We start from the raw sequence: 17,276 nt of genomic DNA, 5'->3' as shown, positions 1-17,276 counted from the left end.
GGGAGAGATCCAAGCTAAGCAGTTGGGAGGCAGTATTTAAAGCTGTGAAATTATGTAGGATCCCTGAGGGCACACAGAGGAGAGAAGCAGCCCAAGAATCCAGCCCCAGACCACAAAAGATGGGGAACAGGTCGGGGAGCCTCAAGGAAGCACAGGCAGGGGGGTCCCCACAGCAAGGACAAAGGTCAGCGTGGGCAGAGGAGATGGTCCATGTGGCCGGGAGATTGGTTATGTTGAATAAGTGAGTGCACTGACCGCACAATTCATGAAACACACTGAGGACAACGGGAGCCAGATTTCTCACTGGCAGGAAAGAGACTAAAAACAGGGGGAAAGGTTCCATCTAGAAAGAACCGATCAGGATTTCGAGTTATAGTTTAAAAGCACATGGTTTCATAATCTCGAAGCACAGGGAGCCACCGAAGCACGTACAGGTGCGTGTGTGTGCGTGTGCACGCGCACGTGTACACATACGCTCCGACTGCTCAGAGGGCCCAGGGGCAGCAGTACTCTGGGACGCGGATCTTTTTTTTTTTTTTTTTTTAAATATTTTATTTATTTATTCGACAGAGAGAGATCACAAGTAGGCAGAGAGAAAGGCAGAGAGAGAGGAGGAAGCAGGCTCCCCGATGAGCAGAGAGCCCGATGCGGGACTCGATCCCAGGACCCTGAGATCATGACCTGAGCCGAAGGCAGCGGCTTAACCCACTGAGCCTCCCAGGCGCCCATGGGACGCGGATCTTTGAGAACACCGTCCTCTGCTAAAAGGCACCAGTGGTCCTTGGAGAAACGGCCGATTTCCGGCTGAGGCAGGGAAAGCACAGGACGAAGCTGGGGCATCTCACTGTGCCACAAAGGAAGGGAAGGCTCGGCGGATGCTGCCGGAGGCCAAGGACACGGGACCATGAGGGAAGGGACCCTCAGCAGCCAAATCATCAGGGACAATTTGAGTGTCCAAATAAATACGGACCGTAACAGACTACGAGTCATTGAACACAACGGAAATGCCCGAGTCCACAGACGCGAGAGGGGGGAAACCGGCCTTCTGTGCCACCACTAGTAAGCAGAGCAGGAATGAGGACCGCGCGGCCACCATGACCGAGGGGACCGGTTCACAAGAGTCGTCCACGGACGCTAGTGTGGTGGGCGGGCTGGTGAGGAAAGGGACATGAGCACAACTTGGAAATTACTAAACCACCACAGAGGGCAACGTGGTGACGAGACAGTGGACGAACCCGGCAGACACCAACGTGTCCAGGTGACATCACGTGTCACATGGTGGGTGCTGAGGTGGCCAGAGAGACTTCCAAGGTTGTTCCTGCCTGGAACGTGGCCTGAGTCTGGCTGTGAAGAAATCTCAGGGGGCCCAGAGGGAGGCGTCGGCCCACAGGGCGGGATGCATGTTCCCAACGCCACTGCAGGCCCAGGGAGGGGGCCGGACCAGGAAGGAAGGAGAACCGCTGGAGGCGGGCATGGCATGTTTGATTGGACAAAAGTGCTGCACCTGCACTGGTTTCTCTCATGGGGGCAGGTGGTTGTGTAAGAGCATCCTTGCCTGGGGGCGCACACACGGGGGTAACTCTGGGGTGATGGAGCCACGTCTGCGGCCTCCTGTCCCCAGGTATGCGAAGAACCTAGTGAAAACGGGGACAGAGTCGCCGAGAGAGCACGTGGCTGATGGAGCAAATGTGGGGACGTGGGAACAACTGGGAAATCCAGGTGAAGGGATACAAGTCTCTGCTCTCTCCTGGCAAGTTTTCTAGAAACTGAAATTACTCCAAAATAAGTTATGGAAGAAACTAAACTGCGGGGAGGGGAAGAAATGGCATTTACAGCAAACCTGAGTTTGAAGATGCCCCGATTTTAAAACTACTACTGGGTCAAGGAGCGTAACCACCTCGGGTTGAAGATGGGACAGGGACAGCACACAACACAGAATACAGGTCATCGAACCGAGGGAGATCACCAGAGTCTAGCTCCAACACAGAGTGGTCAGCACCTAGAAACAAGACCGACAAGGGGGAAGTGACTAGAAATACGCTCCGGTGTCGGCAAGGACGCGAGGGGATGAGACGGTCAACCCAAAAGGCCCTAAACCTGACACAATAACCAGATCCGGGACCCCGAGCGCCAGCTGTCAATCCAACACCCCAACTCCTACAGAACAAGCACTAGAAGAGCGCACGCTGAAAGCCAGCACGGGCTCTCCCTAAGCAGGATCACGAAGATTAATTTTCTCGTTCATCTTTCCCGTTTTGTTCCCAATTCCCTGCCACAGGCACGTATTTCCCTTGTAACTACAGGGGAGTTGTCTTTTCAGGAGAACACATCTCTCCAGTCCACTCCTCTGTACGTCGCCCCACCTCTAACCCCACCGCTCACACTCGGGGGGGGGGGGGGGGGAGACGGGAAAGGAAATCTGATAAGGAATGACTCAGTTACGGAGTTACAGGCTCAAAGCGTGTCCCCCGAAACATGTATTAATTACAAAGAAAAAAGATGACTTCATACTGGAGAAGCCTAAGCATCACCACCTCAACCACGCGATCAAAGCAAACGTTACCAGCCACGGGACGAGCCAAATCACGCGCTCGGCGGGACACAGTGAGGAGGACACAGTATCACTTCTGCCAAAGACCCATGCCTCGGATCGAATCATGAGGAAAGATCAGACAAACCCAAACGCAGGGACATCCTACCTAAGAATTTTCAAATATCAAGGTTCTATAAGTCCAGGAAAGACTGAGAAATTGTCCCAGAATGGAGACCAAAGAGATGGGACAGTGAGATGCAAACTGATTCCGCACTAGACCTTCGCTTCAAAACGTGGTACTCGTCAACTGGTGAGACCCGGATGGGGTCTGAGGCCCGGAGGGGAGCGACGTGTCTCCCTTCATTTCTGGGAGGCATTTCAAGGAAGAGCCCTGGACTTCAAGAGCCACACCGAAATGCGCTGGGATGATAAGGCCTCAGGTGAACAACTCACTCTCAAGGGGCTCCTTGTGCCCCGTGCGTCCAACGCCACTGTCGGTCTGTCATCATTAAAAGGTGATCGAGACGTTGACTCACCGTTTCAGGGTCCTCGAGGGGCTCATCCAGCTCCGCATAGGTCACAATGGTGTACCCTTTGCAGACCCTCCACAGCATTTTCTCAAATGCTTCTACCTTTCCTTGGTTAATTAGGCCGGATACAAATCTATGAGATAAGAGAGACAAGGTGCAGTCAGTTGAAAGCAAGGAATTCTCTGACTGCATCAAAAGGAGAAATGAATCATTTCAGGCAAAATGGTGAAGATATCCTAAAAGCCCTCCCTCCAAATGCAAAATATCTAAAATGCTAGATAAAAAATGGGGGGGGGGGGCATCTGGGTGGCTCTGTTAGTGGCCCATCCAAGTCCTGATTTGGCTCAGGTAGTGATCGCGGAGCTGTGGGATCGAGCCACGGGTCAGGCTCCACACTCAGCGGGGAGTCGAAGGTGCTCTCTCCCTCTGCCCCTCCCCCTCCTCACACACACACATACTCTCCCACTCTCTCTATGAGTAAATAAATCTTTTACAAAAACTTATTTTTGAAACATCCCTTCAAGGGTATAGCTGCACCCATAATTAAGAGAAATTCTTGGGATCCAAAAATAAACCAGGATCTCAGCTACCTTGATGTATTCCACTTACCCAGTATCTTAAAGCCTTCAGTTTCAAGGTCAGAACGGAGACAGGCACTAGGTCTATGTAAGCTAAGAAGATGAAACTGAATCTTTCCCAATGCCTGCTAAGGTTGGGACTCCCACCCCCTCACCTCTAAAGACCTACACCCTTAGTGAATGGGTGGACTAGGAAAAAAAACTTCATCTTACAAAGGAACCCTCAAATAAACTTATTTATCTCAGTTTGGGTTCTAGATAGAAGAAGAAAAGTCGGGACGCCTGGGTGGCTCAGTTGGTTGAGCGGCTGCCTTCGGCTCAGGTCATGATCCCAGCATCCTGGGATCGAGTCCCACATCGGGCTCCTTGCTTGGCGGGGAGCCTGCTTCTCCCTCTGCCTCTGCCTGCCTCTCTGTCTGCCTGTGCTTGCTCGCTCTCTCTCCATCACTGACAAATAAATAAATAAATAATCTTAAAAAAAAATTTTTAAAAAAAAAAAGAAGAAGAAAAGTCTTTCTTGAGAATTTATTTATTTTTTTGAAGATTTTTATTTATTTATTTGAGAGAGAGAGGGATTGGGAGAGAGCACTAGTGGGGTCAGGGGTAGAGAGAGAGGGGGAAGCAGGCTCCCCACTGAGCAGAGCCCAACTCAGGCCTCGATCCCAGGACCCTGAAATCACAACCTGAGTCAAAGGCAGATGCTTCACCAACTGAGCCACCCAGGCAGCCCTGCCTTGAGAATTTATAACCACAGGTTAGAATGCACTCAGTTTCACGGCTGAAATTCACATTACTTGCATAGCAAGAAAAGGAAAAACAAAAAAATCCAAGCTGAGAAATCGATGTACAACGATCCCAGGCTGGCGGAATGCTCCCCACTATCTGAGAGATGTAAAAACAAATTCTCGCTGAAGGACTACATCCTCAAACTAAACCGTCATCGGATTCCTACAGACAAGGAACAGAGGAACAGATGTTCGTAATAAAAAGAACTCACAAATCACATGAGGAAACAAGTTACCATTGGCTGGAGTAAACAGAAAGGATTAATAGCAGAAAAAGATCCTTAAAATACAATTAATGAGTTAACCAACTCAGTTTAGCCCCTGTGTTTCCACCAAACAAAACAGGAGCTGACGCTTCACTAAGCAATTATTTTAGCCTTACTGCAATGACACTGAGTGGCATAAACGTTCCTTCTTTCCAGCTCATTATACCAAGAGAAGTTCCCATGGTATTTATCTAAAAAGTCAATACAGCTGAATAACTCCTCTCGGCAAACACAGAAGTACAGTGTTTTCTCAAACAAATATTCACTTTCTCACTCCACCACAGGCTTTCGAATGGTCGCATTCATCCCCCTGCGGACGAGAAGGACAGCGGGACGCTCAGCCCCGCCCCCCGACGGTTGTCACCTACCCCAGTTTCGCTCCCAGCCTCTGCATACAGCTGTAGTCCAACAAGGAATCATTCTCTAAGGGAGGGAATTCTTCATAAGTGGGTTCAAACTACAAAGAAATACGAAACCAAGCGTGTCTCATTACAAGTGACACTTTATTTCCCAAGTCACGTTTCCGAACGAGTTTACGGAGCATCCTAACCGGCTGCCCAACCTGGTACTGACGCCCCGGGGTAACTCAGATGTGGAACACAGCTCTGGTCAATTAAAAAGATCACATCCCCGTCCCTTGTGTAAAGAACTCCTCGAAGTCAGGTTGCTAGAGATAAGGGTGTTGTAACTTCTGTCGCTGCCTCACTCGGAGGCAGTGAGCTTGGTTGGACGCAGCCACCGAGTGAGACAGCGCCGGCGGGACCACCTTGTCCCCTCCGCATCCCGCTGTGGGCGGGGCTATGTCACAGACTCCACTCATGAACTAGACACTCGTGAATTCCTTTATTCTTAGCAATTTGGCAGGAAAAAAAGAAACAACTTTGGAGTTCAAACTCCACTTTCCCATTTCTTTCATTTTTCAGCTACAAACTGAAGCAACTTTACGGAAAGGAAGTATCGTTATTGCTAAAACCAACCAATGCAGGGAAAGGCTTGACATTTTGTTGAATGTCCTTTAACCCGACTGAAAAATAAAGGTCAGATCAAGATCCCTGAGAACGGATAACCCAGCCGGAAGCCTTGCAGGAGCAAGATTCGTACAAAAGGAATGTGTCTCGGTGCAGGGGCGGGCGGTCAGTACCTCCACATTCCGTTTAACGAAGGTTTTTGTCACCCTGAGCATGTGAGTGTACTCGATCAGCTCCAGCAAGTTTTTCCTCAGCTTCTCCTTGTTCTTGGTGACTTCTCTCAGCTCAACCTCCAGTTTCTGCAGCTGCTCCTAAGACAAGAGAGCGGTTGGTTACGTTTAAGGACAGGTCTGCTCCAAGTCTGGCCACCCCCATTTCCTGACAGCATGTTCCTGTCCAGGGAGGGCTTACGAGCCCGAATCCGATGGAGACATTCAAGGCCCACTGTTCATGGTCTCCCATGGACTCGGGGAATTCCCACACAGCCCATGCTGCCCACAACAGATGTTCTGGAAGGTGAGTCAAAGCACTGCAGGTGGCCCTGGCCCAGCCCCGCTCCCCTACTATTCCGGGCTTCCCTCCCTCCGCTTCTCCACTGTCACATAGCAAAGAGTCTTCCTCTTTCGAGGCTACATTGCCTTTTATTTGCAACGCAGAAAATACTAGGGTAATCTTTGCTAAGCATATACACCCGAGTCTCTAGCTTAAGAGTCTGCTTACAGTTGCACATACACTATTAACTGGGCTGAAGAATGCTTGAGGTCAAGTCTTCCTTAATAAGCAGTGAGACAGCGAGCATCTTTAATAATACTAAAGTACAACACAGCAGCGACGGAGGTGTGTCAGACACAGCACTGACTCCACAGAAACCTGTGTGCCAGCAAGTCTGCAGACACTTCATGTGCGCTCCACCTCGTAGAAGCCACACACGCCCAGTCACCCCTGAAGTCGTCATTACATCACCACCAACCCAAACAGGCCAAACCAGATGGCGGCGTTCTGCCCATCGGATGCCATAACTCCTTCTGGAGTCCTCTCATACGGTAAATGTTAAGTGACTTCTCCCCGATAAACCCCCAGGGCGACCGGCCACGGAACGGTGCTGGCTACACACCACAGGCTGCGTCCGTGGTCAGGATCGCTGGTCTACTTCCCAGGGCAGTGCACGAGCCAAGGATCAGACCCAAACCTCAGTGGATCATTCGCAGGGGCGGTAACGAGCAAGACAAGCCGGGGTCCTCACAGCGGGGACGCCATGCCCCCAACCCACCAGGTGCTGAAATCAGGGACAAGGAACTGTGTTTGCTGCCCACCTACAACACCTTATGGCCTTCCCACTAGCTTTTCAGCATCAGAGCGGAGGCCAGCGGGTCCGGGAGAATGTGAAAGGCACTGGCTGCAGCCTCCCTTACTTGTACCAGGAGAGGCAGGCTAAGGCATGGATAAGTCCAGAAAGAACGATCAGAAATATTACATGACGAAGCACCAGATTTCCCAAACTGATTTTCATTAGCCTCAGTTCACCACCACCTGGAAAGGGAACGTTCATCTTACATCACAGATAATCTGTTACTGAAGGCTGACGATCGCGTTGTTCTTAAACTGTCATTGAGCAGCTTTGAGAATAAAACCCGACAAGCCCTAGACAACATGAAGTCAGTCAACAAGCAGCGTCTGAGCTCAGGGACAGCTTTGACGGCTTCACCAGAAACAAGTTACCTGCATCTCCAGGACTTGCTTAAGAGGTGGTGCAGGAGGACTGGTCTCTCCCTCAGGAAGGGGGATGTCGGCTCTATTAATTTCCTGTACCAAATACGCTGTGGGAATAAAAGGTAAAACCAATTAGATGCAAAAACTCACTCTAGGACGTCTCAGTCGGAACATTTTCCATCCCGACCATCCCTGGTTCGCCTAAAAATTAATGTCTGAATGCACAAAAGTCTTGCTTGTTCCAATCGACTTAGAAAAAGCCTTTTGCAACCTCATTTCCAAAGATCTGCAAAGTAGCCGCCCCTAAACAGAGAGGTCAGCATGCAGTGACCATATAAACAACAACCTGATGAACGCTTTCTGGAATTCCCCGAGTGTGCAATGTTTCTGAAACGTTCGTGACGGAACTGTGGAGTCACAGGTGTCTCCACACCTGTAGGTGAATCAGGTAAAGGACACACTTGCAAATGCAGGAATAACCCCACGACAGACCACCTCCACCAGAGATGGCAGCGTGACTTCCTTGCAGATGCCCTTAGGAGGAAGGAGAAGTACAACCTCTATCAGCCCATGGAGCCCAGAGAGACCGAGGGCAGAGAGCCAGGCTCTCCTGACCGGTCCCAGTCAGCCAGGCTGTTCGGACTTGCAACAACCAGATCTCACGTCCTAAACTAGGTTCAGAAAACTGGTAACGAGCCAGGCCAAATGAACTCCATTTCTTTCATTTACATTTTCAATGCCATGAAGCACCATTGTCCTTAGGATGAAACTCACAATGAATGGTAAACTCATTACTAGATACCACATTCTGGAGAAGTGTTCCCAGTTATTTTATTAAGAAAGAAAAAGAAAGAGAAAAGTGAGGATGTCTTAGCAACAGGATAGCAAAGGAAGCACGGTGTTAAAGAGGTTTCTGGAAATGGGATAAAATCTTTTCACCAATGAAACCTCATTTACTTGGGAGTTTGGTTTTTTTTTTTTTTAAGTCTGTATGCCTTTTAAAACAGTCTAACCTACAGGAAGTCCTGTACCTGTCTAAACTGTTGTCACTGAATTTAAAAACCTCATTGCTGATACATGACATGCTCAATGACTCACTACGTTACGAAGACAGGAATATGATGTCACTCTATTACACGTCGTCCACACAAGTAACTGGGACTTCAAACAATATGCGAAGGAACTGATGATTAAAAGGGTTCTTTTGTCTTAAAAATCTCTGGGGCGCCTGGGTGGCTCAGTGGGTTAAGCCTCTGCCTTCAGCTCAGGTCCTGATCTCAGGGTCCTGGGATCAAGCCCCACATCAGGCTCTCTGCTCAGCGGGGAGCCTGCTTCCCCCTCTGTCTGCCTGCCTCTCTGCCTACTTGTGATCTCTGTCAAATAAATAAATAAAATCTTAAAAAAAAAAAAAATCTCCAACTAAAAATGTAAAATCCACAATAAATCTTAGCTATTAGAAATCATTCCCAAAGTCCTATTCTGGCCCCCCCTTGACTCTCTCATGCCCACGTTTCTCCATTCATCCTAAATTTTGTACTTCAGTCAGTCCTCTGAGATCCACCCCCTTCTCCCCTATTTTGGTCAGAACTTCCAGGCTTGAACGGATAATGGTGACCATCTCAAGCTAAAGAAGTTGAAGATTTTACAAATAAAGGAAGTAGCCTACAACTACTGAGTTTTGAAGGTAAACAAGTGATCCGAGAACAAAGCCAATCTATCTGCCACTTCCTACCTTCCTCTTCTTAGAGATAATCTGAAGTAACACATTAACATGTACTGTGTTTAAGTCACGATAAACTACAAGGGATTCGTTAAGTAAATTATAGCACTTTTATTTCATGAAATACTAGGCAGCCATTAAAAAGGACCCCAGGTGCAACCTGTTTATTGACGTGAGACAATGTTGCAGGAAATACCAGTGAGAAATGGAGCTGACAACGGAATAACATGGTCGCTGTGTAGGGGAATCCTTACTTTTATAGAGGACTAGGAAAAAATAAGGAATGGTGAGTTCTTTTTTTTTTCTCTCTTTTCTAATTTTTCTAAGGCAAACAAGGTCTGCTTATATAAAAATCTGTTACTAAATTAAACTTATCCCCCCCCTACAAACTAGCAAAACAAAGCAAAATAAAACAAAACTTACCTAATATCCGTTCTAGTTCTTCACACCTCTTCACCTCACCGACAAATTTTCTTTGGAAGGAACTTACATTCTGGTTGAGCTGAGAAAGGATGAAAAATTTGTTTTGAAATTTCTGAAATTTAAATGTAAACATGATCTAAAAAATAAAAATATTATTGGCAAGGGTTTAGGGAACGCACACCCTCACACACTACTGGATGGGAGTAAAAACTGACAAAACTTTTCCGGAGAGCAACGTGGCAGCTGTTATCAAAAAAGCCTAAAAAGGGGCGCCTGGGTGGCTCAGTGGGTGAAAGCATCTGCCTTCCATTCAGGTCATGATCTCAGGGTTGTGGGATCGAGCCCCACGTTGGGCTCTCTGCTCAGCAGGGAGCCTGCTTCCTCCTCTCTCTCTGCCTGCCTCTCAAATAAATAAATAAAATCTTTAAAAAAAAAAAAAAGGCCTAAAAAATATCCTTTGGCCCAGAACTATCCCAGAAAGTTAGTTAACCTAGGGAAAAAACTGGATACAGACAAAAACCTACCCTCGGGGACAGAGGAAAAAGTGATCGATAGTAGGAAAGTGGTTTAAGGACAGACAGTCTCAGGGCACCTGTGTGGCTCAGTCGTTGACCGTCCGCCCTCGGCTCGGGTCACGATCCCATGGTTCTGGAATCGAGCCCTGCATCGGGCTCCCTGTTCCGAGGGAGGCCTTCTTATCCCTCTCCCACTACCTCCCTCTGTCTCTCGCTGTCAAATAAACAAATAAAATTTAAAAAAAAGAACAGTCTCCATCCCTACCACAGACCACCACCCAGCAATACAGAACAAATTCCTGACCCACTCAACACCACTGTGACTCTCAGAAACACGATGCCAGCGCGTCTTTCAAGATACAAAAGGCCACATACTGTGTAATTCCATTACCATGAAATGCCCAGAAAAGGAGAATCTACGGGCAGGAAGTAGTGACTGCCTGGGCGGGAGGCAGGAAAGGGGATGAAATGGAAGGGTAAGGGACCCTACTGGGGGGATATGACGTTCTACTACTGCACTGTGGGGATGGACGCGTCACTCAGTAAATCTTCTAAAAATCAACAAACTGTACACTTGAAATGGGTGCATTTTACGATACAGATCAATGAAGTTGTATAAAAATGACGGTTCAGTCATTTAACTGATTATGCCCTTAGTAAAATTCATGTTTTAAATGACTAAGGTACTGGATTCTATTAAGAAGTTGTCATTAAAAAGCTTAGGTATGACAATGATATTGTGGTTATGATTTTTAAGTACCCTTCTTTTTAGAGATACTTGTTGAAATATTCACGGACGAAATTAGGTATCTGCGATTTGCTTCAGAATCATCTTGTCCCGAGAGAGGGGAGGGACAGATTTTGTCTGGAGGTGGAAGGCTGGAATGAGGGGCCATGAATTTATATTATGGGTACACGGGAGTTCACTGTTCCCATACACTCCTCTCTCTACTTAACTTCTAATACAAACCTTAAAACAATAAAAAAAAATTATAAAAGAACATTTAATAAAATGAGGAAATGAGTTAAGATTTCTGCCTGGGGGCGCCTGGGTGGCTCAGTGGGTTAAAGCCTCTGCCTTCAGCTCAGGTCATGATCCAAGGGTCCTGGCGGGGAGCCTGCTTCCTCCTCTCTCTCTATCTCTCTCTGCCGACTTGTAATCTCTGTTTGTCAAATAAATAAAATAAAATATTTTAAAAAAAGATTTCTGTCTGGAAAAAATTAAAGATACTTTGAGTGTCATTCCAATTATATGAAAATGCACATAGATGTACATTTTAAAACATTATTAGGAAAATAATGTTAGAACAATATTAACCAAGAAATCAGAGCCTTTATTTCTAGGTAACTGGATCCTGGAAGTTTTAATCTGATTCTTACATTTTAGAATTTCCCCACAATGGACATATATTATTTTATAACAAAAAAAGATTACAGTAATCACTCGTGTTGAAAGGCATTTAAGGCAAGAATGTTATCTTTCCTCCAGCCCATCAACGTCCGGGGCCCTCTCAGAAATCATGATTGGATGGCTTGGCATGAAACTGCTGGGCCAAGCAGCATCCACCCCAAGGGCTCATTTCTTGTTCAGTTTTTCTAATATTTTTAAAAGGATTAACCAGGAAGAAGACAAAAATTCAAATTGCACTTCTGTTTATCACATTCGCAATCATTTCTGAGATCGAACTAATCTCAAGTAATCACTTTCAAGTTCTCAGTGAGTCAGGCACGATGCACAGAACTGAGAACCAGAAGGAAGCGAGGCGGCACCAGCGGTGTACAAACCACACTCCCGCCCGTTGCAGGGTCCGTGCAGCACCCAGCACTGCTGAGCGCTCTGCGGACAGGAGGGTTCCCCCTGCGGCAGGGGCTTTATGAAGACGCCCATTTCGGCCGCCGGGATACAAATGTACTTGGGTTGACCCAAGCCACCATCACTGCCTCACAGCTATTAGCTGCTTTTTTCTGTTATGCGGTTTCTTTTACAAAGTTTTGTTTCTGTTTTCTTTCTCGGGAGGCTATGTCACCCTATTTCTAAACTGATGATAGGAAAACACAGTCGTAGTGCCCCTCCGAGGTCAGGAAGCAGACAAGCCGTGTCTTCTGGCACGGCCCCAGGGCAAACAGTGCCTACGTCATCCTCACTTCATCCCACATCAACCAGAGAGGAAGGGTGAGTACAGGACAATCCGATACACTGAGACAAGGAACCCACATATACTCTCCCAAACACATTCATGTAATTTTTATTAGAGTATCTCGTTATAGTTGTTGCATTGTTTTTCATCTCTTAATGTGCCTAACCCGTCGAGGACACGCTACCGCAGGTGCGCCTGTACAGGAAAACCTGTCATACCTACAGGGCTCGGTACTCTCCAGGGCACCTCGCATCCACTGAGGGTCTCAGGACGCATACCCACAGATACAGAGCGACCACACTGCATTTTATTGCAGACTCATTTTAACACTAACCTTGAACCAAGCAAAGCCAGCAGAGGCTCCGTGGTGCTGGTTTTACTGATACCCAAACCAGCCATCTTCCCACCGCCGAAGGGCGAACGGTGAAATTGTTCCTAGACTGCAGAGCATCTCAACAGTGAGATGAACCTGCCCTTCTCTGAGCCCCACCGGTTAGGTTAGCTGAATGACCTTCTCTTCCATGTCTTCTCCTCGGCTGTCACTACAGAAACCCCGGGTCTGCCTGCTTTCCCTCAGGAGTACTAAAAGGGAAAAATCAACCAGCATATGCAAGCCAGAAGAGACTAATGTTAGTAAGCCCAGCCGGCGAATGCAAAGTCAGTGAGAACTCCAGAAAAAAGTGTCGGGTGCTGTGAAGCTTTCTGCACTAGCACACTGGCAGCTTGAGTGTCAACCCAAACACACACACACACACACACACACACACACACACGGACAGGCACAGCTGAGATCTTTATCTGCACTTTCTTTTTCTTTCACTGGTTTTCAGCCTAGAAGGATCCCAAGTATTCTCCACTGCCTCCTGTAATGGCAGTCAGGGAAACGGGAATGTGGTCGTCAGGGTCTTTGTTCAAACCTCCACAGTTTAAGCTTGTTAAGTCTCTCAGCTTGAACACTAACAGGATGGATCAAATCCACCAGTTACAAAGAAGGGAGGCTGTTTCTCTCCTGCTTCCTGAACCTTTCGGGTGCCCCCCACAGCTGATCACAGCACCTACCAGGGAAGTGGGACCCAGAGCTGAAGCCCAAGTGACTCCAGGAAACAGGAAGGGAGCTGGGCCTTCTCTGCAGCCTTGGCTGTCCCTCAGGGGTTACTCCCTGACCTTGCAATCCCTTTGGAGCCAACCCAAGGGTCACTGATATCAGATCTGGGGGACGGGTGTTCCCTTTTGAAATTAAGGGCCCCTCAGAGAGATGAAGGGAAACAACCAGGAGATCAAAGTTGGGACCCAGGAGGAAATAAAATGTTCCCTTGAAGTGACTTTCAGTTCAGTCACTCGGTATCAGATCCTGCTTAACTCTCCGCTTCTACACTTTGTTCTCCCCCTTTACTGCACTTCACAATTTCACAGACCGTGAGCATCTGTCTCCTTCCAGCCTTAAGCAGCAAGATCCTAAGGACCTTGTCCACCCAGCTTACCATTGAGGCGCCGGCACTAAAAACACGATCTGGGACAGAGCAGGCGCACAATAAAGGCTTGTTCCTTCATTCAACAAACGCCTGCTACTGCCCACAAACGCCAGGGACCAGGCTAAGTCTTGGGGAATCAGGAGTGAGTAAGTCAGAAGAGGCCCCTTGGCCTCGGGGTTGACACCCCATGGTGTGAACAAATAATAAACAAGTATGCAGATACATGAACAAGTGTTTATCCTTACTTGTTGGGAAGACCGTTCCCTTTCCTTACCAGGCAGTGGTATGCACCTCATGCATCAGTAACAAAACCCAGGAAAACCCCTTCCCCTCAAGGCGCTTACACCAAGCTCATGCCCAATTCAGGTTCTGGGCTCCTTCTGTGTCCTCCATCCGGGACCCTGTCCCCCCGGATCTTGCAGGGCCACCTCTTTCCCATTCAGGCCTCATCCGGGCTCAAACGTCACCTCCTCAAGAGGGCCTTCCTTGACCACCCCGACTCGAGTCACCATCCCATCACCCCGCTTCATTACCCTCACAGCAAACATGTTTACGCCTTTACGTGCTTGGTATTTGTCCCCACCACCCCCGTAAGTTCCAAAGGGTCTCCAAATGGGCCTCCTCAGACTCGTTCTCCCCACCACGAGCCCAGCGCCCGGCACGGAGCCGGCGCTCCGGAGCACCCGATGGCACTCCCCTAAGTTGATGAAGACTACACAGAGCGTTCCTAACTAACCCGGCCAAAGCCGCCGCCGACCAGACGCCCGGCGACCCGGGGCTCGGGCCCCGCTCTGCGGAAGCTCTGGCCGGTAAGCCAGGCCCCAGTTTCCCTGCCTGCGAAATGGGGACAGCGGCGCGCCCCTGCCCAGGAGCCCGCGGAAGGGAGGCCCGAGCGAAGCGCGGGATGCGGCGCTGGGCGGGCAGGTGCGGCCCGCGTCTCCCGGGCGACACTCACGTCTCGGAACTGGACCAGGCCCTTCTCGCCCAGGGCGCTGAGGCACTCGTAGGCCGTGCCGGACTGCAGGAACAGCTGCGCCAGGCACATGGTCTCGCTCCGGAATAGGGACCCCATGGCGGGCCAGCCCGCGCCCCACCGGGGCCGGACGGATGGCGGCGGCTCCGGGCCGCTCGGGTCCGCGCGGTCAGCCGGGGAGGCCGGGGCCTCGGGCTCCTCCTGCGGCCTGGCCGCCGCCGCGCACCATCGGGGGCTCCGGGCTGCAGCGGCCGCCCCCGGTCCTGCCACCGCGGGCCCCCGCCAGCCGCTGCCGCCACAGCGCGCGCGAGACCCCGCCCCCCCGGCTACAGCCGGTTCCGGTTCCGCCCCCCCACCCCGCGTGTGCCCGCCCTCCCCGCGCCGGCCGACCAATGGGAGCCCAGAGTTGCGGCCGGCCGCCGCGCCTGCGCCGGCGAGGCCAACCGGCACAAACCCGGCGGCCGACCGCTGAGGCTGCCAACGGGAGAGAGCCGCTCGCTCGGCTCTTTATAGACATTTTGGAAAATGAATTTTATTGAGGTTGTGCCATAAAGTTCACCCATTTAGGGTACACAATTCTGTGATTTTTAGAAAAGGTACCGAGTGGTTGTGCGGCCGACATCACGATCCACTTTTAGAAAATTTCCGAAAACGATTCCACCTGCTCAGCGCCGTCAGTCCCCAGCTCCCCGCAACCACGAACAACTTCGTCCCGTAGATCACACCGACAGCATGACACCGCATCATGCGTTTGCGGCTGACTCCTGCCGCTGGCCCTTCTCTCGGGTCCTGCCCCCGTGCAGACCAGACGGCGGGTCGGGCTCAGGCACTGTCGCCCGGCGGGCCACGTCTGCGTCTGCAGATCCTTCGCCCAGCAGCTACCGTCATCTCCGACGCAGGACGAAAAGCTCACGTAGCACACTTTAAATCCTCTGGTTTCTCCCACCGCTTTCTCAATAAAATCCAAACTTCTTACCACGGCCCGCAGAACCCCCACAGGACCTGACCGCCTTCTTCCCCCAAGCCCTCAACATCTCCATCGCCTGCTTTGGACTCCCTTTGCTCCAGCCACACCTGCCTACTTTATCTTCCCTGGCCCGTGCGCTTGAACTTGGCGATTCCTCCCTCTGCCCAGTACACCCCTCTCCTAGAGCTTCTCAAAGCTGGTTCCTTTGGTCCTCAGCTCCAAGGTGCCTGCCTCTAAGGCTGTCCCAGACCCCTAGCTAAGGTAATCTCCCAACCCACCCCGTTTTATTTTGTTCATCACACCTACCGATCACTGAAATTATCTTGTCTGTATTTATTGCCCACCCCCCCACCCCCACTAGAATGAAAGCTCCACTAAACAAACGACATTACCTTGGTTATTGCCAGGGCCCAGCATGCAGAGGCCACTCAATAAATATTTCTCAAATGCATACATGAATGTATAAACTTAGAAAAGTTAAAACCATCAGATCCCATTCTTCTGCCAAAGTGAGCTTTTCCCCTCTTAACTGCAAAAGGCATCCTAACAAAGCCCACCAAATCAGGCTCAATTACCTGTCACTTGAAAATTTCAAACTAATTTTCCAGAGCTAGTTATATTAACTGCCATAGAAAAACTTTCTGAATCACTACAATTAATTGACCAGTGGATATTTCCTTTTCTTTGACAAAAGACAATTTGTTTTACTCTTTCTACAGGGCGTAATCACTTCCACACAGAGATCCAGATCAAAGAAAAAGAGAAGCAGAAGGGGAGGAATCGGTATTTCTCAGTGCAGTACACAGAGTGGTACTTGAGGGAGAAAACTTCTTTATGTCATTAGTTACATGTTTAATAGGAATCAGTAAAAAACAGAACTAGGCTTACAGATTTACACTGGAAAATGCAACAACATATCTGATGTGTCCGGGAAGTCAGAAGGCACCACGAATTCCAGCAGAGTGCGAAAGGGAAGTCAGTCACATCTCAAAATTAGGTTTACTGACCCTGTACAAAGTCCATCTGATACATGACTAAAATTTGTCTAGTCCACAAAGAAGATGCAGAGATTTGCCTTGTGGCCCTGTGGGCTGTGGTTGAAGATATCCACCCCCCCACCCCCACACTACATCATGCTGTCTGTCCCCTCATAGGGAGCCACAGGAGGAATTTCTCTCAAGCATCAACTAGGAAAAACTATCCTTCACTGAAAACCAGCTTATTTTAACCTGGGTCTATGATTCCTGTACCTGATCATACTTGTGCTGACCTCTTGTCCTGGTTTTGTTTTACTCTCCTCCCAATATTGCTTTCCCTCCTTCAGCCTCCACATCTTCCCTCCTCAATTTATTTGTGTATATTTACAAAATGATACATACATTTTATGGTATATACATTTCTAAGGCTTTATGAATTTTTAATTCTTTCTTTGAAATAGAGGAAATTAACCAACCAATTCATTGGAAATATATAAGAATTTGAAGAAAATACTTTCTAAAGTAAGAATAACATGTGGACCAAAACTCCCGTGACTGTGGGAACTTGTGATATACACGAAAGCGTCTGATAACATTTATTTACACCGTGACCCTGCTGTGCATTTTGCTTGATCTGGTCCAGCAATGAGAGTGTCTGCTCTGCATCTCTCCACACACCTGGATAGTTACGTATGTGAATTAAATCCACAGTGCACTTAAC

The 17,276-nt window shown here is 49.0% G+C and overlaps 1 protein-coding gene across 1 annotated transcript in view; it reads right to left on the bottom strand.

Moving 5' to 3' along the window:
* The window catches only part of ATP6V0A2 (ATPase H+ transporting V0 subunit a2), a 35,696-nt gene extending 20,775 nt beyond the window's left edge, over window positions 1–14,921 (bottom strand). Inside the window, exons 1-6 of the mRNA XM_059139303.1 lie at window positions 14,594–14,921; window positions 9,514–9,592; window positions 7,380–7,477; window positions 5,834–5,971; window positions 5,061–5,149; window positions 3,070–3,196 (exon numbers count right to left, since the gene is read on the bottom strand). Coding sequence (XP_058995286.1) covers window positions 3,070–3,196; window positions 5,061–5,149; window positions 5,834–5,971; window positions 7,380–7,477; window positions 9,514–9,592; window positions 14,594–14,710 — 648 coding nt within the window. The 5' untranslated portion in view covers window positions 14,711–14,921. The remainder of the gene's footprint in view (window positions 1–3,069; window positions 3,197–5,060; window positions 5,150–5,833; window positions 5,972–7,379; window positions 7,478–9,513; window positions 9,593–14,593) is intronic.
* Between the last annotated feature and the right edge of the window lie 2,355 nt (window positions 14,922–17,276).

This window comes from Mustela lutreola, chromosome 11, assembly GCF_030435805.1.
Source record: "Mustela lutreola isolate mMusLut2 chromosome 11, mMusLut2.pri, whole genome shotgun sequence".
Taxonomy (NCBI): domain Eukaryota; kingdom Metazoa; phylum Chordata; class Mammalia; order Carnivora; family Mustelidae; genus Mustela; species Mustela lutreola.
This window is presented reverse-complemented; position numbering and strand designations above follow the sequence as displayed.